Below are 27,019 nucleotides of genomic sequence, written 5' to 3'. Positions count from 1 at the left end.
TAGGGCCCCGCTTCACTCACCGAGACTTCCACTTTGCCTAACCTTTGGTTAGAACTTACCTTTGCTAGTCATCTAGTTCTGACTAGACTTCTCTCTCCCAAACATCAAGTCCTGTTTGGGTTTACCCTTTGTCATATTGTCAAACATCGAAACCCTAGAGGTCGATTGCACCAACACCAAGAATTAGGTTCAAAGGGACTAGACACACTATGGGGGATAATCCAATAAAACAGTGACCAGATCAGGATGTCGATGGACTTTTAATGATCAAGAAGAGTAGATGACTCCTCTCGAGGGATCACCTATGTGAAAAAGAAGTGAGGCCGCTTCGAAGAGAATTGGAGGCACAATTCTTAGAACTTCTCACAAAACCAAGCGTGTTTATGTCCAAGAACGAACACATCCATGAGAACTGAGTTGTATTAGGGAGAGTCTTGAGTGAGATTTGTCAATACTTACATAGACGACAGAACAGTTTAAAGACATCATATCTACTGTCAACTAGTATGTAAATAAATCTTTACAAGAGAAGATTTAAAGAATAGAACCTATCTATCCTATACTTGACTCAACTGATTCAACTGCTAAATGTTACCACATACCATGCATTCTATTCATGTGGGGGATTGTTGGAATGTGAATGGAATGAAGAGGTGGAGACGAAGAGACTCTATTATGCATGGATTGTTAGTCCCACATTAGAAGTCTCTTGGCTTATTGTTTGCTTAAATTATGACACATGTATTGATGTTGTAAACATATGTATGGGGAGAGACTCTCTCACGCATGGGTGCACAGGGATGAGTGTAAATCCAGGGTTTGGATTGTACTGAACCAAGGTTGACTCATGTGCGAGCACGACCTGCGCATGTTGAATGTCAGACCGGTCGATGCAAGATTTGCCCAAGTGACTAAACCAATGTTTTGCCACCGAATCTCTTTTTGCTACTCCCTCAAGAGGGTAGCGGAAGCATTAATATGAAATTAATGATGATTCCATAACGTCTCGACATTAATGACGATATTAAACTCATTAATGGTGACTTCATAACATCTCGGATTAATCGTGACATTAAGCATATTAATAATGATTCTGTAACGTCTCGATATTAATGAAGACATTAAACTCATTAATGACGATATTAAATCCAGTATTAAATGACCATAATTTGATCATTCATTGTAAGCAATGTGAGGACTCCTATATAAGGAGGCTGGATCTTGAGCAAAGAATAGAGAGTAACGGAAGATAAGCGAAAGAGAAAGCGAGAGGAAGAGAAGTGAATCTCTGTCTACTCGTGTTCTCCCACAAAACTCTTTCAACCATGCATCCATTCGGCTGAACTACTCGTGATAGCACTCGGGTACATTCTCAGTTCACCACGGACAACCGGTGCTTGGTTGCGTGCATGATTTTTTATCGTTATATCCTGGGAAACAGACGACCCAAGAGAACCTCGAAGCACAGCCGGAGGTGGAACGAATTTGTTTTAAGGAAACTGCGTTAAACGCATGTCTCGGTATCTTAGCAAGTGAATTTTCTTCACGATTCAACGATCAACTCTCGATTCTGCTATGCACCGTATCAACTCTGCAACTCGGACCACCGGACGTTTGGCAGAACCAGCCCCGCTGGCAGTCTGAGATTATCCACTCATGTCATCTCAATAGATAAGTTAGAATTGATTTTATATAATTTTAATTCAGTAATTTTCTCCAATATCTCTGACAATAGATTGTCCAATAGCCAGGAGGCTCAGGAATTAAGTTTGACCGGTCAAGACACTTCTCAGGAAAAAACACGGGTACCATCAAATAGCAAGTAGGAATGTTAACAATTGGGTCCAAGAATAACCAACTCTTTTCTAAGATGGCTTTGAGTTTGTGTTATGCTTGAGTCAACCTTAGAAAGTTTGGATCTATCCAACTAGTGGAGGCTCTAGTGCAATGACAAGTGATAGAATGGATTCCTTAAACAATGAGGTTTGAATTTCATTCCGAACATATTACACTTGAAGAGTACTTACGATGTTGACGATTCATCATGACTCATCTATACTTCTTAATTAACCTTTCGTTGAGTAAATTGACTGCCTTCCGAATGAGTCGGATTATAAAAACTAAATACTTATATTAAAAAAAAACGCTGGGGTCATGCTCTATGGAGCCTAGCTCCAATTGACTTTTCTGTTTCTTTTTATAAAAAAATCTTATAAAATGAAAGATACAAATTTCAAAAATCATTAAAAGTGTTTTTTCATAGAAATTCAATATTCTTCTTTATATATTTTTTTAAATATTTTGACTATGTCAAATCTTAGACGGGATTTATGATCCTGTCTGTCTTGATCTATTTTTAAATAAGGGTAAAGAAATTGAATGATCTCTATTTATTTAAAAGATGGAGATCATTAAATCTCTCTAATTATTATAGTGGATCAGGATCTAATCTACTAAATGTGGAATTCCTATTCATTAAAACTAAAGATATATCCTTGAGTTTTCAAGCTTTTTAACTGGTGTAAGAGAAAATCAACCATTTTATAGAATTAGAAAGGAATATTATCTTAATCTCATTTTTCTAATATCACTAGAAGAAGAAACATTAACGGATAATAAAATCAATATATGAAAAAACACTTATACTAAAGATAGCACAATCCCCTTTCTAATTTTAAATTTTAAAAACAATATAAATATTTATTATTTTCAAAATTAATTTTTAAAAATATTAAAGTGGAATCTTGTCCTCTTTTTATCTCAAAAATATCCTTAAAATAAAATTACTCTAATTTAATCAAATTCACTTCAATATTATTGTATCAATTTTATTTAGAATTATTATTATTTGTAATATATTTATTTAAAATTTGTACAACTTAGAACAACTTTAATAATTTTGGTTAAATTATTTTAAGTCTATTTAGTTTTAAATAAAATTGATACATTTAGATTATTGAAATAAAAATATTTATAAAATAAAAAAATAAGATAGATCGTTATTTTCTCAGCCATTTGTTTTTTGTTTTCCCAATATCATCTTCGTGTGAAGCGTCTCGTCTTCTTCGCAATGACTCGCCTACTCCGCTTCGATGCAATATCACCAAATTTACCATTTTGCCACGCAGCCCTGTGCCCTCCTCCTGTTCCTGCCGTTAAACTTAATCTTCGTCTGCTGCGACGAAACCCCATCATTTGCCCTCTGACCCGATCGCCCTCGTCTCCTCTTCCCCACTCCCTCCGGCGCCTTCGGCTACGGTCGGTAGTCGCATCCATGGCCGAGGAAGCGCAAGCGAAGCCCTTCGCCGTCCTCTTCGTTTGCCTCGGTAATTTCCTCCTGCTTCCTCTCCAGTTGAAGGAATATCTTTTTTGGTTTTTTGTTTTCTTTTTTCAAGTATTGGAGAGATCTCACTCTTGGATGGTCTCTTGGCAGGGAACATCTGCCGTAGCCCCGCTGCGGAGGCCGTGTTCACCGATCTCGTGCGGAAGCGGGGAGCGGAGTCCAAGTTTAAGATCGACTCCGCCGGAACCATCGGCTATCATGAAGTTGTTTTCCGTCTTCAAATTGTAGAGAATTTTTTTTTTTTTGAATTAATGCTCATCTTTTCTTTGTTTCTCTGTTAAAAGGGGAATCCAGCGGACTCGCGGATGAGGGCCGCTGCGAAGAGAAGGGGAATCGAAGTCACCTCCATGTCACGGCCAATACGACCCTCCGATTTCAGGGAGTTTGATCTCATATTGGCCATGGACATGCAAAATAGAGGTTCATGGCCTTTTGCTTTTGATCATTAAAACGATGGTTTTTTTTGGGTAAAATCAAGTATCCTGATAGTTCTGAAACTAATTCGTTATCAATTTTATAGAGGATATACTGCATGCATATGAGAGATGGAGAATTAAGGAGCCTCTTCCAGAAGATGCCCCTAAGAAGGTGATTTCTTCTTTGTGCATTAATATTTGTTATGGTTTTGAATATAATTTCGTTAGTTGGCGCATGAAATGTATTTGATTGGACCTGGTTTTACTTTATCTAGATCAGTTTGTAATTGTTGAAAAAATGCAAAGATGAAAAACCAAATGAAGAGATATGACATGCTTGTAAACCTTCGTATCAAATTGTTTGTTAGTTTTTCTATGTAATCTTAGTTCCTAGTACAATCTCTCAACTCCTTAACGATCAAGCAGGTTAGTAGAGCATAAATGGCTATTCATCTCTTGAGAAAACTTGGCCTCCCATTTGCTGTTATAGGACAACCAACAACCAATCAGTTCTCTGCCATTTGAGAAGGGGAATGTGTTGAATTATTTACTGATTATAAAGAAGTAGATGAGGTAAGAGATAAATGGCTAGTAGAGCATAAATGGCTATTGATCTCTTGAGAAAACTTGGCCTCCCATTTGCTGTTATAGGACAACCAACAACCAATCAGTTCTCCGCCATTTGAGAAGGGGAATGTGTTGAATTATTTACCGATTATAAAGAAGTAGATGAGGTGAGAGATAACTATTCACTGAGTAATGCTTTCAGGCTCTAACACTTTGCACCTCCTTTCTTTGTGCGTGTGTGTGACTACGTTGAGGAAATCCAACTGCCGGTCCATTCTCCACTCACTAGGACTCCACTACACTTAAACTCCAACTGAAGGTAAGCAGGAAGTGTAGTGAGAGGGACAGAGAATTTTACTCCCCATAGAGGCATCTAATCATTTAAACACTTGTGAAGTAATGAGATGGGATAATTTTTAGAGCCCACCGAAATTCCAAAAACTGGTTCCCTAGTCTTTTATAATTTATAATTTTTTAAGGAGCATAACCTAGCAACTGCAATCAAGGGCGGAGCCACATTTTGCCCTACCCGGGGTTTAGCCCGGGGGCCTAATGACGTTGAAGAGGAGCTGCAACTCAGATTTGCGGGGGGAGAAAGGAAGAACGCGTGAGAGAGAGGAAGGTAGCCTGGGGTTTTTTTCGATCAGCTCACCCGAGATCAGCCCGGGGGCTATAAAATTTCTGGCTCCGCCGTTGACTGCAATGTCTCTTTCTTCTTCCATAATGATTTTTTCCCCACATTTTGTACATGTTAAATTAATGCAACATGTATCTTTAACCCACTTATTCTCATATGAATTTCTCATCTAGTTTGTTGTTTGGAAATTGGTTACTATATTAGGAAACCCCAGAAATTAATTTTAACAGTAAATAAAACTTATTTGTCTGATTGTTTGTTAACTTGTTTGCGTCGTAGCTGATTATTTATATGTATCTGTTCTGTACCAGTCTTTGGGTGTTTTCCATTGTCTCTTTCTGTATCAAAAAAAATACTTGCAACGGTTTTGTATCATTTTGCTCTTCGCTTTTCAGGTTAAGCTTATGTGCTCCTATTGTAAGAAACACAGTGAATCTGAAGTTCCAGATCCTTATTATGGAGGCTCACAAGGGTTTGAAAAGGTAAGCATAGAAAACACTGCCCAATAGTGACTATAATCTCATGCTAAACATGCCAATAGGAATGGAAAAGGGAAAAAGCAAGGCTATGCCATATCTTTCTTTGCTCATGAAGTTGTGCCTTTTTTCTCGGTTCATAGTTGTGATTTGTGGTATTCCATTTCCCACATTGGTAGGGATAGACGAATACCTTGGTGTAGGGGCACATACAACCATTTGATTAGGTTTAAACACTTTTGTTATAAGAAACATTGCATGTTATTTGTTAATGTGAAAGATGAGCGGAATTATTAAGAGAGGCAAAAATAAATAATAATATTTGCAATAAGATTAACTCAGCCTAGAGATGATAGGTGATAATAGGTGATGAGATCAGAAAAAATATACTTAAATGGTACAGACATTCTCAATAAAAACTGATGCATGTTACAGTTCTGATGACTTATTAGAATTAAGGATGGGAGAGCAAAATAGAACTAAGAATATATATGATCTTACATAGAGCTTTTTTTTCCTAGTTTGATTGACCTATCGAATACTGGCTTTAATTCGTGAGCTAAGTTGAGACAATCCCTCTTTTAACTCCGGGTTTGGACTTAGGCCTGTACTATTGAGCTTTTTTTTCCTAGTTTGATTGACCTATCGGATACTGGTTTTAATTCGTGAGCTAAGTTGAGACAATCCCTCTTTTAACTCCGGGTTTGGACTTAGGCCTGTACTATTGTTTTAGTGATTGGTCTGAACTAAAATTTTGAATGTGGTTTTATGTGAAAAAAATTAATTGAAGAAGTGCCATCTTCGTGATCCTCATTGATCCACTTACGCTGTGGCTTGCTCTCTATTCAGGTCCTAGATTTGCTGGAAGATGCTTGTGAATCATTACTCCAGAGCATCGATTCCGAGAGCAGTCATGCTTCAGTTTCACAGGGACGAGACAAGTAAGGAAGTAAATTAACCCGTGATTGGTTTTAGTCCTAGTCCTGTAATGCCAGTGATATACTAGAGCATTTGTAGTGGTTGGTGGGATTGTTGAAGCTCTGAGATCAAAGGAAAATCCGTGGGGATTATTGTGAGTAGTGCACAAGTTCAGTTACTAGTTTTGCTTGATATTCTTGAATCTTGACTAGAAATTAGACGTTTGGATGATGTGCCAACCGTATTTCTTCCAAAGTTTACCATAATTTTATTGTTTATGGCGGAATTACGATCCTTTGAAACCAATATTAATTGGATGCTGAAAGCCATTTGTCTGATTAAGGATTCGCATAATTAACCCGAGTTATTTATTCAAAATAACCCTAGCTGATGTGCTGATTTCATAGTTAACAGTGTGTGTATCACTAAATAAAGAAAAGTTAATTTTCAAGAAGTGCGAGCTTTTGCAAATTTGACCTCTTTGTTTTTGCGATCTCGGCTGGTTGACGCGAAGGAACAAGGATGATGCAATGATAATTGGGAGAATAATGCATTGGGAGGTGATGCAAATATGTAGTATCGCTGGATTGTGTGGAGAGAAAAAAAAAAGTAGGGTAAATAATAACAATGGATGAAATAATAATGCCCTCTCAGTAAGGGTGGAGTGAAGTGGCAAGATGTTCGAATTCTAGTTACAGTGGGACACGGGGAGTATGAAAAGCTATTCTAGTTATCCTGTGTGTAAAGAAGGTTAATTGGCACGCTGCAAAGAAGGTTATTTGGTATGTTAATCATCTCTTCTCAGCTAAGCCGATCTCTCAGTTTTTTAAGGCCAACCTATCAATCTTCTCAACCAAGTTGATCTGCAATTTTTTAAGGTCGACCTGCCAATCTTCTTAGCCGAGCTGACTTATCAGTATTTTCAACCGAGTTGACTTGTCAAGTTGTCAGTCTTTTAAGGTCAACCTGTCAATCTTCTTAGCCAAGTTGACCAATGAGTCTTCCAAGGCCGAGCTGTTAATCTTCTTAGCCAAGTTGACCAATGAGTTGACCAATGAGTCTTCCAAGGCCGAGCTGTTAATCTTCTTAGCCAAGTTGACCAATGAGTCTTCCAAGGCCGAGCTGTTAGTTTTCCAAGGTTTATCTGTCAGTGTTCTAAGCCAAGTCGACCTATGAGTCTTCCAAGGTTGACCCATCAATTTTTTCAACCAAGCCGACCTACCCGTCTTCCCAATAAAAATCGACAAGTCAAATTCTCAAACCTAGTCATCCCAATTGACTATTAGTACATGGGCTCCCATGTGGGCTATCAAAATATGCAATATGCGGGCTATCAGAATACATGGATTATCAGAACATATAAGTTGTTCAAATAAGCGGAGTGGTTCGGATGATATAGTATGATCCTCACAAGATCTCAATAATACAAGACATGGGTGAAGACATGGACGATATGACCCTCTCACATTTATGACATGACATATTCTTTATTATAAATATGGCATCTTAAATATCGCTTCCATGGGCTAAGATTTGGCTTATGCTTATTGTTGCACGCACTCATTTTTCATACTCAACTGTTGTTTATCTTCTTCACATTATGTTCCTGAAAATAGCATCGGAGTGGTAGGCTGAGATAGCTTGGTCTTCATTCTAATCTACTCCTTCGCTCTTTTACTTCTCGTAGGGTCGTCCGATGAAAGAACAATTCACCTTTTATTAGGAGACTTCATTATCTGGTTGATATCGAAGACAACTCACTCTCTTCCTCCTGATCATGATGGCTTGATCAACATTTTAACTAACTCATCGTCGGAGTGGCAGGCCGGGACAGCCTGGTCTTCATTCTAATCCACTCCTTCGCTCTTTTACTTCTTGGAGACTCATCCGATGATAAGAACAACTCACCTTTTATTAGGAGACTCTATTATCTGGTTGATATCGAAGACAGCTCACTCTCTCCTTCCTCTTAATCATGGCAACTTCATCAATATTCCAACTAACTCACCAATATTCCAAACCTTACCAATTTTAGACAAGATCATGGTGCATTATATGATGAAAAATCTAAGACGTTGATTACTGAGCAAGGAGAGGAGTCGTTAGGGCCCTCCATTTCTAAGATTAATTGGGTATGGTATGTAAGATAGAATAAATAATAACGAAAAGATTTTGGGGCATTGACTATTGGACGAGAAATTGTTGTACTTGAATTTACTAGTGAGTGAATAGGGAAATATTGCCCACTTTCTAGAATAATTGGGTCTAGGGTGACGATGATAAAAGAAATAATAACGGTGAGATGAATAAAAAATATTATATTAGAAATTATTGTACAAAGTTAAGAATTCTTAACCCTTTTTTATATTAATAATGTCATTGGTTATTTATAAAATATCAAAATTTTCTAATAAAAACTATGATTATCCTAATAAAAATATTAAGAGTTTTTTTTAACTAAATAACATTTTTAAAAGATATCCACTTATTTTTACAATACAAAACAGTAAACTTTAAAATATATACATAATAAATTATAAAAATTAATCTTTTAGATAATTTTAAATAAAATTTAAAATATGGATTTATTTAAGAATTTGAAAAAAATCAAACTAATAAAATTAGCAAAACAAGAACAAACGCTATTTAATTTAACATTCGGTTTGGATTTGAAACTTTAAATTGAAAATATTGATATCAATAAAATTGAATCGGAGAAATATACATGTTTATTTCATTTATATGTATTGCATGCATTATTTCAGATCCACATAATTATTTTCTTTTCTTCTGTATTATATATAATCATAAAATAACTACATCATAACTCATAAGCATACTTATTATTTTTTTTATAATAGATATTTTCTTTCTTCTTTGATTCTTTAGAATATTCTGAAATTTAGAATATTTGTTCCTAGTGACTGAATATTGTCCTCTTGAATTTTATTTATGGTAAATATTAACATTGTAAAATATTCACCACTATAATGGTAACACTATTTAATCATTATAAATATGTAATTTTAAAATTATAATGAAAATAATTATCTAAAATTAAAATAAAATGACGTTAATAAGGAAAAAAAACAGAAAGCATAAAAAGGCAAAATAATGAAGAGTAAAGAAGAAGAAGAGGGAAAAAAACAGATCGAGAGGTTTATAAGGAAATTTTATTTTTAGAATTTTAAGTAGTTTAATTTGTTTTCTCAATTTTTATTTGTTATTATTGCCTCTGCTTTATTTTCCTGGCGTACGGATCACACGGTCCTTACCGCGCTGGACACGTGAACCAAACAGATAGAGCCGCGATCCGGACCGAGCCCCGGTCGGGTCGCGGCTACGGTTGTGCCTCGTGAGTCGTCGTTACCGACTTCATCGCGATTGCCAAACAGACCGTCTCTCTTCTCTCTCTATAAAAGAAGAACAACCGTTCCTCCACTGCGCAGCATCCACAGATCGGCTCGGTCTTTCACCTCGTCTACGGTAGCCGGCTGCAAGAGCGATCTCGAAGGTATGCATCCTCTTCCTCGTAGCCTTCTCATCCTTCTCGATCTTGCTTCTCGCGATACAGCCAATAACTTTGCCCAAACCCTAGTTTTCTTATTTTTAACCTATGTTTAGACATGAGCAATTCATGCTAGCTTAGTGTTCACTCAGTCGTATTGGAACATTCTTGATCTATTTGGATATCATAGTTGTCTCTTTTTTTTTTCCCCTTCTCTTCATGTTGTTCGATAGCGGATATATCAGAATCAGATTAGTGCCTTTTGACAAATTATTCATGGTACATAGCGTGTAAAACTGGTGGATTTTGGAATAGGATGGATAAGGACGATTTTTGATGTGATCTGACATGATAAACTGATGTTTGAGTGTTGTGGATTTAACTTTACTAGAGCTGTCCATGCTGTTTCAACTTGAGTGAATCTTCGACGATAAGAAGAGGTAGCATGAAATAGGAAATTAGACACTCTCGTTGTAAGGTTGAACTTTTGTTTCATGCTTGTACGCTAGGCAGTGTTATAAAGAAAACTGGCGCAATCATCTGCATTTATGTCTTGATTAAAAAATGATTTTTTTCCCCCCAAATGATGTTGTGTAAGCTGTTTTGGGATTAGATTGACTGAAATGGTAAGCGGTGTTAATTAATGTTTAACATGTTTTGTAATTTTCACTAGTTTGTGCATACACAGTTACATCCTACACTGGCTAGATTTACATTGGCAAGATTGACTGTAAAGTTGAACTTATTTCATTAGGGAAGGTTGTCACAAATAGTGAAGAAGAAAAAGGACATCCCTATTATTTGTCAACTTATATCTCCCTTCTTGAAGAGAAACAACATTGACACTGAGTTTGATTTTAGGGCATTCTATGTTTTGTTTTTTTTTACATTACTTTATAGGCGTATCAAGAATGATGACCTTGTTTGGCATAGGAACAGGAATTCTATGTTGAATTCTCCCCTTTTTTTTTCCAATTACCATTCTAGGTTCAATGAATATGCTCTCATTGTTTGTTTGCTGAGAAATAGAAAGGACCAAAGTCTGTTTTTGTGTTATTCTAATTTAGTAAATATTGGATCCATGTCTATGTTTCATTTATACTTGTTAAATGGCAAATTGATCTCTTATGGCATTTTCTTAATTAAGAAATCATATGCTGGATCTTTATTTTACAATAAAAAAGAAGAATCTATCTTTTTAACAATGAGATAAAAATTTCACTAATTGCTCCAGGGGGTTGCATGTGCTTGGCTCAAGATCTTTGAATTTTTAAGAAACATTAGCATAAGGTCTTGATGTAGGACAATCACATTTTGTTGTAATTTTTAATTCCTGCCTGCAAAGTACTTTGTCTTTGTATTATGTAATGGACATAAGGTAATGGACTTTGTTATTGGTTATAATGTGGTGATGACTTTGTGATAGAGCATGGTTTTATTTAAATAATAATAATGATAATTTGTTTTATTGATTACAGTTTTTGTTTGTCATTTCAGATTTGCCCTTTGCTAATTGGCTCTTAAAGATATTAATCTCCATATTTTCAGGAGAGAAAAAATGCCTAAAATAAAGACTAGTCGCGTTAGATATCCTGAAGGGTGGGAGCTTATTGAGCCCACTCTTCGTGAACTTGATGCAAAGATGAGGGAAGGTTGGTTCTCTTTGTTATTTATACTCTTTTGTTTGCCATTTATTGAATGAATATGCAACCTACAATTTATCTCCATTTGATTTTCTTTTTACTTGCAGCTGAGAATGACCCACATGATGGGAAGAGAAAGTGTGAGGCACTTTGGCCTATTTTTACAATTTCTCATCAAAAGAGTCGTTACATTTATGACCTTTATCACCGAAGAAAGGAAATTTCAAAAGAGTTATATGAATTCTGCTTGGATCAAGGCTATGCTGACAGAAATCTAATTGCAAAGTGGAAAAAGGTCCGTGTATCTTTTATTATTCCATTTGCATTTTTTTAAAAAAAAGGTTTTTGCAACTAAAGTTGAAGATTTATCATTTCTCCGAATTCTCATGGTGTCTAACATACGTAGTTTATTAAATTTCATGCAGTGATGCTCCTTTTTCTTGTTTATTAGTTAGAAATTTTGAAGCCTTATAAGTTACTATAACTATGTGCACTATTTTGGCCACTTTTAAATACTCCTCTCTTTGTCATTTGTTCAATACTAGTTTTTGTCATTCCTCTCTTTATAATTTTTCAATACTAGTTTTTGCCATTTAAAATTGAAAAGGTGTATTATTTGTTCTTTGGCTTTCTGTACAGAGGATTAGCTAGGCTATCTGTATATGCTAGAGAAATAATCTACAGCAATGAGATTATTAGGCAGCAACTGATTTGTTCCACTTCTTTTATATATGCCTTACCTTTTCGACTTGAATAATGGATGGCTAATATCAATAATCGTTTATGACAAAATTATGCACAAGATATAACCAAATCTTAATGACTGATCAGACTAGGTTCTCTCCAAATCCACCCCAATCAACTTTGATCTCCCATGTTGAAGTTGGACCACATTGGAGCATTTTGACTCAGTGGGAAGTGATTATTGTTAATTTGCATCAATTGCCATAACACTCATGCTGCCTTCATCTATTGATGAATTCTGATACGGTTTTTTTAGATTGTGCTCTGTCAAGCCTGATTGTTAGTTAAACTTGGTGCAAAGGTCACTGTATTTGGTTGTACTTTATTTTCATCTGATGAGGGAGCAACACTTACATGATATTTGTATTAGGCTTGAAAAACCGGTACACTTACATGGCTGAAGTATTGTGATTGATGAATCATTGTCATCAAGTCATATTTGTCACAACTATAGTTTAAAATCTCGTTTTGTGCTTGATGGCATGGTCAAAACATACTGTTCTACTATATATTAATTGGCATAGACAATCTCTCCTCTCCAGTGTTACCTACTTCAATACGTGTTAAGAAGAATATGAATTCAAGTTTTTTTTTTTTTTTTAGTTTGTTTCTCTAAAATTGATTATTTAATTTGTTGTAGTCTTTTTTTTTTTAATATAAAAGTAAAATAGCTAAGTAGAAGAAGATTATTGGAGTAAAAGTTATATAAATTTATTTTGTCATTCATTGAAGTAAACAACTCATCTAAATTCATCTTGGCATATTTTGATGTCTGCTGTTATGTGTCGGTATGGTGTGGATTGAAAATTTGGCATGGAACAGTCCTTTAAACATTGGTCCCAACTATCTAGGTTGGCAAAGATACTGATTGTGATGGTACAGATAACTATTTAATCAATCTGATGTTTTTATTCTATGATCTTTACTTTTCATCCTAAAAGGCAAATGTTGCTTTTACTGATCAATCTATTTTTTTTTTTTGGATCTACAAGAGACTCATCGTATGTTGATTAATCTGTTTGTTGTTTTGAATTGTTTTCATTTCTTGAACATCTTCTGTTGGCATATATTCTTGTGTACATTCACTAACTTGTGCTCTTTTGAGTTGTATGCAGCCTGGCTATGAGCGGCTTTGCTGCCTCCGATGCATACAAACACGGGATCACAATTTCGCAACGACATGCGTTTGCAGGGTTCCAAAACACCTGAGGGAAGAAAAAGTGATAGAATGCGTCCACTGTGGTTGCAGGGGCTGTGCAAGTGGAGACTAAAACTTGAGGGGGAAAAAGTGAGAGAATGTCCCTTATGGTTGCAGGGACCTTTGTTTAATTACTCATGTTCTCGTGTCAAGAATCTGATGTTAACGTGGTCTGAATTATGGATTCTACTTGTGTGAGCTTAAACTAAGTGAGCAGCTACATGTTAAAACAGTTTATTCCCATTCTAGGGATACCTAAGATTGTATGTTTGATGAAATCTAGCTTTGTTCCATCCGATCAACGTAAGAAAATTTATAAACAAGGTTTCTAGTTCCCACTATTCTTGATGTTACTAGTGGCCTTCCGCGGTTTCACGTAGTTGTTTCTTCTTGCCTTTACTTATCAAGTTCCTTGACTCTAAGTTCCTTGACTTGATAGCGTGTAGAGGTTTTTTTTTTTTTGCTTGCGTTGGTACCAAATTAACTCAAAAGTTAATAATATTATTTTCTTTGTTTTTTTGTGGTTTTACTCTAAATTGATATCAGGATATGGAATTAACATGTAAATTTTGAGTTGGTACCAAATTAACTCAAAAGTTAATAATATTATTTTCTTTGTTTTTTTGTGGTTTTACTCTAAATTGATATCGGGATATGGAATCAACATGTAAATTTTGAGCTCGATAGCTAGTAATGTAAGCTAAATAACTTGCTGAAGTTGGCACCTTGTTACAGTTTTGAAAGGAACATGGGAAATTAGCACTTTTTATGATCTAGAAAACCCCTATCAATGTAATAATTTTAAGGATATGCTAACAGAAGATTCAAAACTGGGAATCCAATATTTTTAAGGATATGCCAACAGGAGATTCAAAATTGAGACTCAATCCTTAAATAAAAAAAATCTGACGATTAAATTGGGCTGAAATTTGATTTTTGAATGTACATGTGTTCTCAATTTACCTAAGAAGCATGGCATCAGTAAGCCAATTTAACAGTCAGAAAAAACATTTTTCCTTTCGTCGAGGAAATCACTTGAGATATTCCTGATAACCAACTTCCAGATAGATAACAACTCAGAAACCAACTTTAATGAGTCACAAACAAGAAATGCATAACCATAGATTTAGCAAACTAAAGCGACTAAGAGAATCATCTCAAGGGCTAATGCTACTGATCTCATATATCGATCCATTTGTCTTGTGCAGAACACTACTGAATCCTAGTTGGCGAGTGAATTGAGGTTGAAGAACAGAGTGCCTCAGCTAAACCAACTTTAATGATGCACACAAATGAGAATACTTGAGAGTGAATGGCATATGTTACAATGAATAGAAATAGGATAAGTTACCAAATCATGAAATGTATAGCCATAGAGTTAGCAAATTAAAGCAACTAAGAGAAGCTTCTCAAGAGCTAATGATACTGATCTCATATATCGATCCATTAGGTTTGTGCAGAACACTAGTTGGCGAGTGAGTTGAGGTTGAGGAACGGAGTGCTTCAGCTAGTGGACCACCCATAGTTGCCTCTCCATGGCTAACCCATCCAGATCCCTTGTTGCTTGGTTGGGGTAACTGTTGTACTTCAAGGCCATTGTTGTTATTTTCTCTTGGTTGCTCAGGATTTCCAGTGGACAGTTTCAGAGAGAAATCCGATGAATGATTCCCAGGGACTGAAATAGAGAGGTGAGTAGTTGAAGCAGGATGGATGGCATAGTTGATGCTGTCATCGTTCTCTCGCTGAGACTTTGGCCATTCGTCCAAGAACCTCTGGAGCACATAGCCTTCAGGTTTATTGTCCGGAAGATCGTCGAGGTAGAAGTTTGGGCAATTGCCTTGAAGATTCTTTTCAACAGTTTGTATGCCTGATTGTCTGCAAGCAATGCAGGGAAAAATTAGTATTTGCAAAAGATTATAATGGCATACAAAGATGAGTATTGTGTTCATATCTGCAACTTACCTAAGGATCTAACATGCTGACCAGTCTTCGAAAAAAAAAAAAAGAAATGCTAAGAGCATACAGCTGTTCAACATAAATTGGAGAATAAGAAGTTGGTTTGTAAAATGTACTCAGCAATTGCTTAATCCTGAAACATCCTTAAGTTTGTGTAACTCTTACCTAATTTCAAACAATCTAAATGCAGACAGGATTGAAACACTAGTTGTCTGAGTAACAAAATCTACAAGGCATATACCTGTTCTGGCATGCCATGAAAAAATTCTAGTGGAGTTTCAAGTGTTACCTCCGGTCCAGAGAATGTGTATTCGGTGTGGCCAAAGGTCTAGGCAGGTTGAGATGGTTCTCTTGAGCCAGCAACACTGAAGGTGTGGAAAGGCCAGTTTTCAACACTGAGATGGAAGATGTTGTGGGGGCTTCCACATGCTTTCTTGAACGGTTTCGGCCTCGGTGAACATGACGCTCGCAATACTTTTGGCCTACCACAACCTCTCTTGAGCATCTCCACTTCTTCCCGTCCGTCCTCCTGCACCTTCCTGGCTCCGGATCAATGCCGCATTTCCCCCAGTAGCTCGTTTGCAACACTGAGATTGCAAGGCAATACACTTAGAACAAGATCATCAAGCCTGATTGAATGCGCGCATCAGAACTAAATCGATTACAATGCATCATGAGAAATCTAAAGTGAAGTAGAATAGAATGGTTATGAAGCAAAAAAGGGATGCAAAGAGCTATTGGCCATGCTGTAAAACATAGTGAATGCAGAGAACTACCCGAAAGATGTCATTTTTAAAGTACAAATTAAAAATCACTTCTTTGAAACATTCATTCGATACCCAAACTAACTTGAACATGAGGAAGGGAAATGACTGGAGTCCAAAAGACATCATCTAGGTTACTCAGGTTCGAAAAACCATCATCATTGAGGAGTGAAACTCCGAGTTGCAAAGACATTGACAACATGTTAGAAGCTGAGAGGGAGAAGGATTGTTGGTTGAATGGGCAACAAAGCAAGTCCTTTACACAGGCAACATACCACAACAAGGAAGATAAAGAAATAAATAAGCAATGCAGAACTAGGAGAAAGACTGGGTAGTTACAGGATGGCTGGAAATGGTGATAGAGCTCAGGGTAGTGGAAGTATGGGGATGCACTGAGAAGGCTCCTTCTGACGGGCAGAATAAGTTCCACAGGAACAGAAACCCCAGCTAGCATGTACTTGTAGATCAGAGCTTGCAACTCGAGCTCCTGCCACTGCGCCAAAGTGAAATAGCCTACGCCTGCATTCTCACGGCGATGCACAGAAAACCAACGTAAACAAGTAGTAACCGGCAGGCGATAGAAAAGCGAAAAGAGGAGAGGAGCATAATTACTTGGGAGAGTAAAGAGGGGAGTATGGGCGGCCGCGACAGCGGCCTTGTTGATGCTGCTGTTGCTGGGCTCAGGCGCGAGCAGAGCAAGCGCAGGGGGCTGGTGCTCTGACTGCTGCTGCCGGTCTCTCCATAGATGGGAGTCCATGGAGACACGCACAGGTGAGGAGGAGGAGGAGGAGGAGGAGGAAGGCAACGCAAATGGCTGCGCTTTCCCTCTGTATTCTTCCAAGGTCGGCCCTTTATACAGCCCCTTTCTGATTTGCTGCGAGCATGAAGAAGGGAGGAGGGTCTGTCTCTTCAGAGGAGTTCTGATGGAGATCTGCTTCCTCTTTCTCGGAAACCAGACTTACAATGCTCTTTTGCCCATAACGCTGCAAAACATACAGCTCTCGGTCCTTTAAATAAGTGCCTCACTTGGAATTAAGGTAGGCAGGGGGCAGGTAGGCAGGCAGATAGACAGATATGTGCATGGGATAGAGATAGAGGTGAAGGTGGATAGTTCTCTCCGGAGGGAGTTCTGACACTTGTAGCTGCCTCGGCTGGGGGGTGATTACTGATGATGGTAATAATGCGATCGAGGTGAGAAGAAGAAGAAGTTAAAGAAGAAGATAGATGGCTGCCTGCCTTTATTGCAATGCCAAGAGCCTGGGGAGTCGAAGAAGGAGATTCAGAAGAGGGGGCTGGCGGGGTGATAACTGATGATGGTAATAATGTGAGGTGAGAAGAAGAAGAAGAAGAAGAAGATAGATGGCTGCCTGCCTTTATTGCAATGGCAAGCGCCTGGGGAGTCGAAGAAGGAGGTTGGGCCACCTTAGCTGATCCTTGCTGCTGCCGATGCCTCGGTGCAGTGCCTCTGCTGGCAAGCGGGGTGAGACAGAACTCCAAATGGGTGGTAAGCCAGGAGCAGGATTGGTCTGGTCCCTGTACATGTGTATTATGTATGTATCTGAGCTCTTCTTAGACCTGCAGCAGGGGTAGTTGAAGTGCTTTAGTATCTGTAATCGTTTTGATGTAACATACGTGAAGTCAGTGTAGAGGCACGGTGGCTCATGCACATCCTCAACGAGACCTCAGCCTACTTGGAGATGTCAGAATAATGGATTTCAAGGCGAGAAAGAGAAAAGTTTATCAATATCAAAATAGTGTTTTTTTTTTTTGGTTGTTAGGTAGAAATCATAAAGGACGTCCAAATTAATAAAAAACATGAAATGAACATTTAAAAAAAAAATCAAAAGGCATTCAATTAATAATTTTATTTCAAAATGCCCTTGATTTGACATTATTATAAGTAATTACCGATAACTATAACATGTAAAAATTGTCTCCGAATTATAAAACAATGGAAGGTTAACATCTAGATATTCACAGTTCGATTCTCAAATATAATATATTTGTAGAGATTTTTTTTTCTAAATAGACTTCTGAACCATCGGCCGTAAGTACTTCTCGATTTATCCAAATGGTCAATAAGAAATTTCCGTAGGATCGGACCGATTGCTCCATATTCGACGTTACCTGACCTGATTAATTATTATTTTTTTATAATAATTAAAAGTCAATAAATGTTACAACATATAGAAGTTATAAGTAGCTACTGTAACATGTAAATACTATCCAATAACTACTACAACACATTTACGATGAATTTAAAGTTTAAGATGTATGATTTATCAAAATTTTCTTTACCAAAATAATTTTAAAACAATTATAAAAACTATTATGTAGTTATTATAATCATAATATCAAATTTTAAATCCTAAACTCATACTTAAATATATTATAATAATTATTAGATAACTTCTAAATGGTATATCAACTATCTGATAGATTCTCTATGTTATAGCATTTAGCTGATATGATATAACAATACTAATCAAATATATTTTTAAATAAAATGATTAATGGATGCCTATTTGATTTTTTTTTAAAACGGTCATTTGATATTTCTTTTTTATTTTTACCCCTTTTTATTGGTATTTTTTAAATGGTATTTAAAAAATATATAATAAAAAATATTCTATTCTTCTGTTTGTTAGAGTTATTTTAAATAAAATAGTCTGATTTATATACAATAATATCCCTTTGTAGAAAAAAAATAGAATCTGTCATCCCAGTGACCCCATGATTCTGTGAGGAGGTAAATCGGGAAATTGTAGTTAGTCAGTACAGAGAACACTTTTTTTCCTCGACTTTGTCGAGATTTAAACTCTTGTCCTATGATAACAACTCTACGACTAACCAACTCAGAGCTAAAATAATATCACTTTAGAGCTATAAAGGAATGCTAGTTTGATTGAGATAAAATTAAAATAGGTAAAGTACATAGAGGTATTTTAAATAAAAAAAATTATAAGTGAAATGAAATGTTGTTTTATATTTTTTAAAAAATAGAATGCTATGATGATGATAATAATAATAATAATAATAATAATAATAATAATAATAATAAACACTTTTTAAATTTTCTACAGAAATTTAAATTTATAAAATGTAATACCTGAACAGGTTGTTTCCTAGCTATTTTGCTTCTTGGAGATTGGAATCTTGTGACTGTGGCTGTGGCAGAGCCGGCGACGGGGACCGAGGCGGAGCCAAGACGGCGGGCTTCTCCCGAAACCAACAAAATGAATAAAAATGGTGAGTTAATCATTTATGGTGCAGTAAAGGCAGTAAAGAACAGTCTATTCATGGCGCAGTAAACAAAAGTTCAGGGGCTGATACATAAAAAATTAATCTGGCCACGCAGCTCACAAGTGGAATTCAGAATTCTCCCTTTTTAACTTTTTTCTTCTGTAGGAACAATTTCACTTTACTTTCACCTTTCACCTTTCACCTTTCACCTTTCACCTTTACCAATGGCAAAAGGCGAAACCCTCGCCCTCAGGGCCCCCGCCGCACCCTGCCCAGGGTCATCACGAGGGAGGTAAATCACGATAGTTCGGTGGCAAGTACGCAGTGGGCCGAGACTTTTTTTGCACAGGGATAAGGAATAAATCCCCGTTGCCCTGCGGACTCGAACCCATGTTCTCAGTGGCAAACTTCCACGCCTTTACCAGCCGAGATAACCCCGTGGGGCACCTTTCACCTTTACCAAGCAGATGAGGAAGGAGGGAGGGAGGAGGCATGAGGCAGCTGCTCTCTGTCTGGGTGAAATCTCAGAGAGATAATAATGAGGGAAATGTGCAGGCGTAGGACAGTCTGTTTATCTATAATAGATGTCTTTAAAGATCAAACCAAGTCCTGCAACAAAATCATGACAAACATTCTTCAGCAGCCGCCATGAATATAATCAACCACCACATCATGAAAGATTGCTATTGAAGCCTTGCTGATTATATTTATACCTATTTGTTATGTGAATAGATTAGAGCAAAAACTAAAAGGGCGTATTTTTTTTCTTGAACACTTCACGTTTTGCCTAAATACTTTCTTTCTCAATTGTTGCATGGCGAGCTTTTCTTATGCTCTCGGTGAGTTTAAGTTGCAATGTGTAGGGAGACACTTTGACACAATTACGAACAATCTATCAAATGTTAATATGAATTGTCTAGAAGTTTTATGGTTTTATAGGGTTTAGAGTTCGACATGTTTAACTATATATATACTTTGAGGCTTGCAAAGTCATTGTGTTGTTAGAGTTCTAAAATTCTTAATATATAATAATTCTGGGCCCTCTTGATACTCATTATGAATTTTTTTTTTATCTATTTTTAGAACCATATAGCGTCTTTAGTAAAAAAAAAAATACATTAAGTTTACTATTAAACTTCACAGTATCACTCTGCCATGTTGCTCCCAACCTCCTGAGTCGTTCTAGGTCTTTATTTGTCATTTTTAATTAGTTTAAATCTATATAGCAATTTTAACTAATTAATAAATCTAAAATTTTCTAGAGCTTATAAAGTTGTTTGATCCTATCAAGAAGTCGAATAGACGGAAAGTTAGGGATATGGTACTCACGTTGATCTCTTGTTGACTCCGTGCGGATCTGCAACACAGACTATGTCAGTGCCTAGTTAGGGAAGAGATCCCGGCGTTGGCCCTCCGACGCTCAAGTCAGTCACCGGCGATGAGGAATGAAGCGGAGGTACAAGAACTATAGCACAAACAGTGAATATCGCGTGTATTGCATACCTCCGCTGATGCTTGGACCCCTCCTTTATATAGAGCTCGGTAGCGCGCGTGCATGCTTCCCAAGGCGAGCACGTATCTCAAAGTTTTCCCTGAAACAGCTTGTCAGTAAAGTATCCCTGACACGGTACCTTAACGAGCCGAACATATCTCTAAAGTGACAGTGGAACCTTCCGTCGTACGATTTTTGGCAGCTCATGCCCGGTGTTGACGACATCAACTCCCAAAAGGATATCAATGGATATCAGGAGTGTACTGCTAGGCTGGGTGGGTTGGCCGCTCGGCCAGAATCACGCCGCCTTGGTGTCCCGTCTGGTCATCCCGGACCTCGCTGTTCCTCTGTGTGTCTGCTCGACCCAAGGTCCACTCGGTTATTGCCGAAGCTTGTTGCCAGGCCGAGTGAGGTAGTCGTTCGGCCGAAACATGTCGCCAAACCGAGCGGGGTAGTCGCTCGGCCAGTGTTGAACTCTGCACCTCTGTTGTCGGGTCGAGCGGGGTAGCTGCTCGGCTTGGTTTCTACACATTGTCTCCCCTGAGCGTCGGTTGTTTGATTTTTCCCCATATCGGGGGTGATGGCGAGTCGGAGCCCTTTACCCGGTCGGGGCATGAGTCACCCGACCGACCAATACCGTCTACGCATTAACCGCCTTGACTTTGACCTCCACCGTGGCAGCGGAGTGGGGCCCTTTACCATCACCGCATCACCAGTTTCCCCCTCAAGTCTAGTCGAAGAAGGCTGCAAGTCCGACAGACTGGACAATTGTCTGAGCAGACTTCTTCCCGATCGACCTTCGACATCTTGGCTAAGACGGCTCTCCGTCGGTCGGCCTGTTGAAGCTTGTCGTTCGGCCATAGGTATACTCCTCAATCCGATCAACGCGTCAAAGGTTTGTACTTGTAAAATCTCTTCTTAAGTTGTCTTTGGCAAGCGCGAGAGGGCTTACATCCCCCAAATTTCTAGGAAATCGAGCAAATATCCGTTCATTAAGGCTGAGCACGCTCTCACGCCTTCATTAAAACCGACCCGTGGCAATGCGCCAAGTGTCACACCCGCTGTCGCCGCACGCCTGACGTGACAGGGTATTGATGTGGCATTTGACGGTTTGAATTCAATGGTCCGCTCTTTGCCTGGGTTTCTGCGACCTAGATCGGACGGCTCCGGTCGATCGGCCCCCAGGCTTATAAGCCCGCGCGTGTCGCTGCCTTATGCATTTCGCCTTCGTGCTCTTTGGTGCTGCCTGCTTCGTGCTCCGACGACGTTCTCCTACTATTCCTCTGGCGACCTCCTCTTCGCAGCCCTTCTCCGTCGACCTTTTCCTCGTAAGCTTCCTCCCTATCGTACTAACCTCTGAGTTTTTTCGCCTTCCAGCGTCTATTCTTCCCCGTTCTCGAGTTTTTCATCGTCTCAGTGTTCCGGTGACCATTCCGCCACTCCATTCCTCCTTTTTTTCTTGTGTTGTAATGGCAAGTTCATCACAGCCTCCCGCCGACATCTTAGAGCCCTGGTATACTTCTACCGAGTCCCGATTCGACGCCGACGACGCTGAAAGTTTGACGACCGCTTTTGAGCTTCCTCTCGAATACGAACTTATTCTTCCTTCACCTTCCGATTGGCCAAACTCTCCGCCGCCCGACTGTATCACCTTCTTTCGGGATCAATTTACCGTCGGTCTTCGGTTTCCTATCCATCTCTTCTTCCCTGCTGTTTGTAAATATTTCCACATCTCTCTCCATCAACTAGTGTCGAACTCCTTTTGGCTGCTGTACGGGGTCATCGTTCTCTTCTGCCTGCATGGCATTCCCCTTACTCCCCGGGTCTTCCATTATTTTTACTATCCAAAAAACTGTCCGAGTCGAGGACTTTCCTTTTCCAAGCCCAAGTGGGCTTGGTTTTCTTCAACAAAATATCGTCCTCCAATAAGCATTGGAGAGAATATTTCTTTTATGTGCGCCTTCCCTAGCGGCCAGACTTCCCGACCCACTGGCAGCTCAAAGTAGCGCCTTAGCCTCCATTGAAGAAGTACAAGAGTCGATCGAGCTACCTCAACGTAGCTTCGATGTTGGCCGGTCAGAAATATTACATCTACAAGCTGTTGCTGGAAGGTGTCCTGTATATCTTCGGCTTGAGTCCGATCCGCACCCGGTTGCCGACCAGCCTAGGTATGCAATCACTTATGCTCCTTTCATTGATTCTAACTGATTTTTCTTCTTTTTGTGCAGCCGAAGTCATGTTGCGCGCGCATCTGGCCGACAAGGTGAAGCTCAAGGATGTCGCAATCAACGCGACCGCTGTTGAAGAACTAGGGAGCCGAGGCCTCCAGCTGATTGGCTCGCAAGGGGAGCCGCAAGACGAGAGCTAGGCGGCTCCCACTCGGGCAAGTGTTGGAGCGACCGATGGCTCCCAACCTTCTGAACGGTGGTCGGTTGTCGAAGTTTAGGGGGCTTCGATCTCAGCCTCCTCAGCTAAGTCGCTGATCAGGTGCAAGAGGCACCGGGCAGAGCCTTTATCATGCTCCACCACTTCCAAGGTACGCTTCGCCAAACGGGTGGAGACATCGACCTCCGCTTCTGTCCAAGAGCCCACTACCCCTGAGTCATCGGATCGGACGCCCTCTCTGTCCAGTCTGCCTCAGGGGGCAGTCTGCGCGCCGTCGGTGGCCTTCCTGCCACCACAGTTGAAGATCAAGAAATCGGGCATCCGACCGGCTTCTTCATCACGGCCGTCCGGGAGGGTCACTTCTGCACAGCCGGCCTCGAGCAGCCAACGCCATATTACGGTGATTTTACACCTCCCGACCGAGGAGTGGCGCGAATCCAGCGCTGAGTCCCGAGTTTCGGAGCACCAGATCATCATCCAGGGGCCGCTCGCCAAGATATGGGAGGATGCTCGGGCCTGTGCAGCGATGATGCCTCCGAGGGCACTCGCGGATAGCCACACCTAGATGTCCACTGGGTCTAAGTTTTACCTATACATTTGCATAGTTCACTTCCGATCGATGCTTATATTTGCTTTATTTGCAGTATTGGGTGGAGAGTCTGGCCATGTGCCAAAGACTCGCTTTTTTGGAGGAGGAAGTGAAGCAATTGAAGGCGTTGAGCGGCTAATCCTCTGCCGCTCAGGAACAAACAGACGCTGAGGTGGCCAAACTTCGAGTCACTCTGGAGAAGAGCAACAAACTGCTCGAGGCCGAATGGGCCAAGAGCGCTGGGCAAGCCACAATGCTAGAGCTGCTCAATAAACAGGTCGCCACATTCGACAATAAAATTGAGTCGGCCAACGCGCGGAAGAATCGGGTCATCGCTGACCTCGACGAGAAGAATAAGGAAGTCCGGACCCTAGCCCAAAAGCTCAAGGAAGTTGAGGACTTCCTAGTCGCCGAGTGGGACAGCCGGTAGGCCGAGGAAATGACCCTTCGCGGCCAACTCGCCTCCAAGGATACTGCGTTGGCCACCACAATGGATGAGTTGGAGTCCTCCTGAGTGGCCTTGAAGACCTACCAAGACGCCGAGCAGAGCCGTTTTGAGGTCCTAAAGAAGAATTACATCTTCTCGGATGCTTTTAACGAGCAAGTCACTGATCAAGATTTGCGCCTTTTTGATTTGACCATCGATGGGACGATCGACCAACTCAGGGAGGGTGGACATCTACCAGCAGCTCTGGTCAGCAGCATCATCAGCCGGGATAAACTTACTGCCGCGCTGCTTGACGATGTCCTAGACTATCTTGAGTGAGGCCGAGAGTTCTGTAAAATGTCAAATTTTTGAAGTCATAATTAATGCTCATTCGTTCGGACACGTTTTATGAATTTTTTTTGACTCCCCTTTTCTAAGCGTTGCACGAACTCGTGGCTTGGTCACTCCGGTCGTCTGTAATCAGTCTATCCTGTCGACCGATCTTTTTTTTATTCAGAGTCCCCTTATGATTTTACGAACCTCCGATCGGTCCTGGAGTATTTCGAAGAGTAGCACCGAACGACCACCACATCTTGAAGACTTAAGCGTTTACGTAGCCGACGCTTGCCCTTTCGTTGAGTCAGGGTTTTAAGGTCGCCGCTCGACCGTTGAGGAAGGTTAGGTAATACCGGGGTTTAAGATCATCGCTCGACAGTTGATGTGACCCCGAGTTTAAGTTCGTCGCTCGACCGTTGAGGGAGATTAGACGATCCCTGGAGTTTAAGGTCGCCTCTCGACCGTTGATGGAGACACACGTTTAAGGTCACTGCTCGACCGTTGATGGAGACACATTTAATGTCGTCGCTCGACCGTTGGGAGAGACAAGAGTTTAAGGTCGCCGCTTAACCGTTGATGGAGACAAGGGTTTAAGATCGCCACTCGACCGTTGGTGGAGACAAGCGTTTAAGGTCGTCGCTCGACCGTTGATGGAGACATGCATTTAAGTTCGCCGCTCCACCGTTGGGAGAGATAAGAGTTTAAGGTCGATGCTCGACCGTTGATGGGGACAAGAGTTTAAGGTCGTCGCTCGACCGTTGGTGGAGACACATGTTTAAGGTCGCCGCTCGACCGTTGGTGGACACACGCGTTTAAGGTCGCCGCTCGACAGCGTTTAATGTCGTCACTCGACCATTGATGGAGATACCCGTTTAAAGTCGCTGCTCGACCGTTAACATGGACTCGGGTTTAAGGTCGCCGCTCGACCGTTGACATAATCTCGAGTTTATGGTCGTCACTTGACCATTGACATAATCTCGGGTTTAAGGTCGTCACTCGACCGTTGACATAATCTCGGGTTTAAGGTCGACGCTCGACCATTGAGGGAGATGTGCTTAAGAGGCCTTCGCTTTTCATTCAAATTTTGCCCTGCGTTCGGGAGACATACAAAAAATACAAGGTACAGTATTCACTCGCGCACCTCTCATCCAGCCCTGTAGGGTTGAAGATGATTCTCACTCCATCGCCTCTCGAGCTACCTTCCCTCTTCATCCTCCAGATAGTAAGCACCCGAACGGAGCTTCTGCACAACCTTGAAAGCCCTTGCCCATAGGGCCTCGAGCTTGGTGATGTCACCGACCGGCTTCACTTTCTTCCAGACGAGGTCACCGACCTAGAAGGACCTCGGAATTACTCTCCGGTTATAGTTCTGTTTCATCCGTTGTCGATACGCCGTTAGCCGAACCGCTACTTTTGCCCGCATTTCGTCCACCAAGTCGAGCTCCATGAGCCTCCGTTCGACGTTTCCTTTGTCGTAGTGCTGCACCCGATCGGATTCTACTCCGACCTCCATGGGAACGACTGCCTCGCTGTCGTATACCAAATGGAAGGGGATCATGCCGGTTGCCTCCTTCGGGATCGTGCAGAGGGCCCATAATACGTTGGGGAGTTCGTCGACCCAGCTGCCTCCGACGAGCCGAGCGCGCAAAACTCTAAGGATCTCCTGATTGGCGATTTCGGCTTGCCCGTTGCCTTGGGGGTAGGCCACAGAGGCTTGTTGGATGTCATAGCTCTCGCACCACTCTCTGAGCCTCTGACCGGCGAACTGTCTTTCATTGTCAGATACAAGTCGGCGTGGGATGTCAAACAGCAAATGATGCTCTGCCAAACAATTTTGATGATCATTTGCTCGATGATTCTGGCAAGCGGGTCGGCTTCCACCCACTTCGAGAAATTCCACCGCGACGAGTAAAAATTTCCGCTCACCGATCGCCATTGGGAATGACCCAACGATATACATGCCTCATTGGTCGAACGGGCATGATATCGTAGGCGCCTTCATTTCCTTGGTCGGTCGGTCGATGCGGCAGGTTGTGATACTTCTGGTAGGACAAGCAGGTGGCCACCGTTCGAGCGACATCCTCTTGGAGGGTCGGCCAGAAATATCCGGCCAGGAGTATCTTACGGGCTAATGGACGGCCGCCCGAATGACGTCCGCAAGAGCCTTGATGTACTCCCGTAGAATGTACTCGATGTCATCTGATCTAGCGCACTTAAGAAGGGACATAGAGAAGACTCTCTTGTAAAGTTGATCTCCGATCAAGGTGAACCACCCGACCCTCTTCTTCAATAGGCGGGTTTCTTCCGGATCGGAAGGTGTAGCTCCTGAACACAGAAACTCCATCAGAGTTGTCCTCCAATCGTTCAAGAAGGTTAT

General features: G+C 40.4%; 4 protein-coding genes across 7 annotated transcripts in view; 2 read left to right on the top strand and 2 right to left on the bottom strand.

Annotated features, from left to right (window-relative positions):
- Window positions 1–3,029: 3,029 nt before the first annotated feature.
- LOC122041857 (putative low molecular weight protein-tyrosine-phosphatase slr0328) lies at window positions 3,030–6,635 on the top strand. The gene is made up of 7 exons (XM_042601707.1): window positions 3,030–3,326; window positions 3,434–3,546; window positions 3,628–3,763; window positions 3,864–3,931; window positions 5,359–5,445; window positions 6,289–6,380; window positions 6,457–6,635. The coding sequence occupies exons 1-7, from the start codon at window positions 3,071–3,073 to the stop codon at window positions 6,473–6,475; spliced, it is 771 nt and encodes a 256-aa protein (XP_042457641.1). The 5' UTR covers window positions 3,030–3,070; the 3' UTR covers window positions 6,476–6,635.
- Window positions 6,636–9,717: 3,082 nt separating this feature from the next.
- Window positions 9,718–13,728, top strand: LOC122041855 (protein BUD31 homolog 2-like). 2 transcript variants are annotated; one of them, XM_042601706.1, is made up of 4 exons: window positions 9,718–9,871; window positions 11,414–11,517; window positions 11,616–11,803; window positions 13,368–13,728. In XM_042601706.1, exons 2-4 carry the CDS (start codon window positions 11,424–11,426, stop codon window positions 13,521–13,523), a joined length of 438 nt encoding a protein of 145 aa, XP_042457640.1. In that variant the 5' UTR covers window positions 9,718–9,871; window positions 11,414–11,423; the 3' UTR covers window positions 13,524–13,728. The 2 variants fall into 2 exon arrangements, with proteins under 2 accessions (XP_042457640.1, XP_042457639.1); XM_042601705.1 differs by having other exon boundaries at window positions 9,725–9,871; window positions 11,363–11,517.
- A 979-nt stretch (window positions 13,729–14,707) lies between these two features.
- Window positions 14,708–27,019, bottom strand: part of LOC122041854 (growth-regulating factor 3-like) — a 36,638-nt gene continuing 24,326 nt past the window's right edge. For 2 of the 3 annotated variants that reach the window (XM_042601702.1, XM_042601703.1), the window contains 5 exons: window positions 19,280–20,022; window positions 16,783–17,745; window positions 16,510–16,689; window positions 15,696–15,993; window positions 14,708–15,325 (listed from right to left, as the gene is read on the bottom strand). In XM_042601702.1, coding sequence (XP_042457636.1) covers window positions 14,860–15,325; window positions 15,696–15,993; window positions 16,510–16,689; window positions 16,783–16,927 — 1,089 coding nt within the window. In that variant the 5' untranslated portion in view covers window positions 16,928–17,745; window positions 19,280–20,022 and the 3' untranslated portion in view covers window positions 14,708–14,859. The remainder of the gene's footprint in view (window positions 15,326–15,695; window positions 15,994–16,509; window positions 16,690–16,782; window positions 17,746–19,279; window positions 20,023–27,019) is intronic. The other variant, XM_042601704.1, reaches the window with a different exon arrangement.
- Window positions 23,543–26,578, bottom strand: LOC122043872. Its single transcript, XM_042604439.1, has 2 exons — window positions 25,997–26,578; window positions 23,543–23,851 (listed from the first exon to the last, which is right to left on the bottom strand). The coding sequence occupies exons 1-2, from the start codon at window positions 26,576–26,578 to the stop codon at window positions 23,543–23,545; spliced, it is 891 nt and encodes a 296-aa protein (XP_042460373.1).

This window comes from Zingiber officinale, chromosome 2A, assembly GCF_018446385.1.
Source record: "Zingiber officinale cultivar Zhangliang chromosome 2A, Zo_v1.1, whole genome shotgun sequence".
Classification (NCBI taxonomy): domain Eukaryota; kingdom Viridiplantae; phylum Streptophyta; class Magnoliopsida; order Zingiberales; family Zingiberaceae; genus Zingiber; species Zingiber officinale.
Note: the sequence above shows the minus strand (reverse complement) of the source record. Positions and strands in the feature narration are given on the sequence as shown.

Excerpts from the sequence above, each read along its gene's own strand:
- LOC122041857 (XM_042601707.1), top strand. The coding sequence starts at position 3,071 with ATGACTCGCCTACTCCGCTTCGATGCAATATCACCAAATTTACCATTT. Across the intron at positions 3,327-3,433 it reads CGTCCTCTTCGTTTGCCTCG|GGAACATCTGCCGTAGCCCC; the intron begins GTAATTTCCTCC and ends GTCTCTTGGCAG. Across the intron at positions 3,547-3,627 it reads GAACCATCGGCTATCATGAA|GGGAATCCAGCGGACTCGCG; the intron begins GTTGTTTTCCGT and ends CTCTGTTAAAAG.
- LOC122041855 (XM_042601706.1), top strand. The coding sequence starts at position 11,424 with ATGCCTAAAATAAAGACTAGTCGCGTTAGATATCCTGAAGGGTGGGAG. Across the intron at positions 11,518-11,615 it reads TGATGCAAAGATGAGGGAAG|CTGAGAATGACCCACATGAT; the intron begins GTTGGTTCTCTT and ends TTTTACTTGCAG. Across the intron at positions 11,804-13,367 it reads TAATTGCAAAGTGGAAAAAG|CCTGGCTATGAGCGGCTTTG; the intron begins GTCCGTGTATCT and ends AGTTGTATGCAG.
- LOC122043872 (XM_042604439.1), bottom strand. The coding sequence starts at position 26,578 with ATGGCGATCGGTGAGCGGAAATTTTTACTCGTCGCGGTGGAATTTCTC. Across the intron at positions 23,852-25,996 it reads AACAGAACTATAACCGGAGA|GTGTGGCTATCCGCGAGTGC; the intron begins GTAATTCCGAGG and ends GTGGACATCTAG.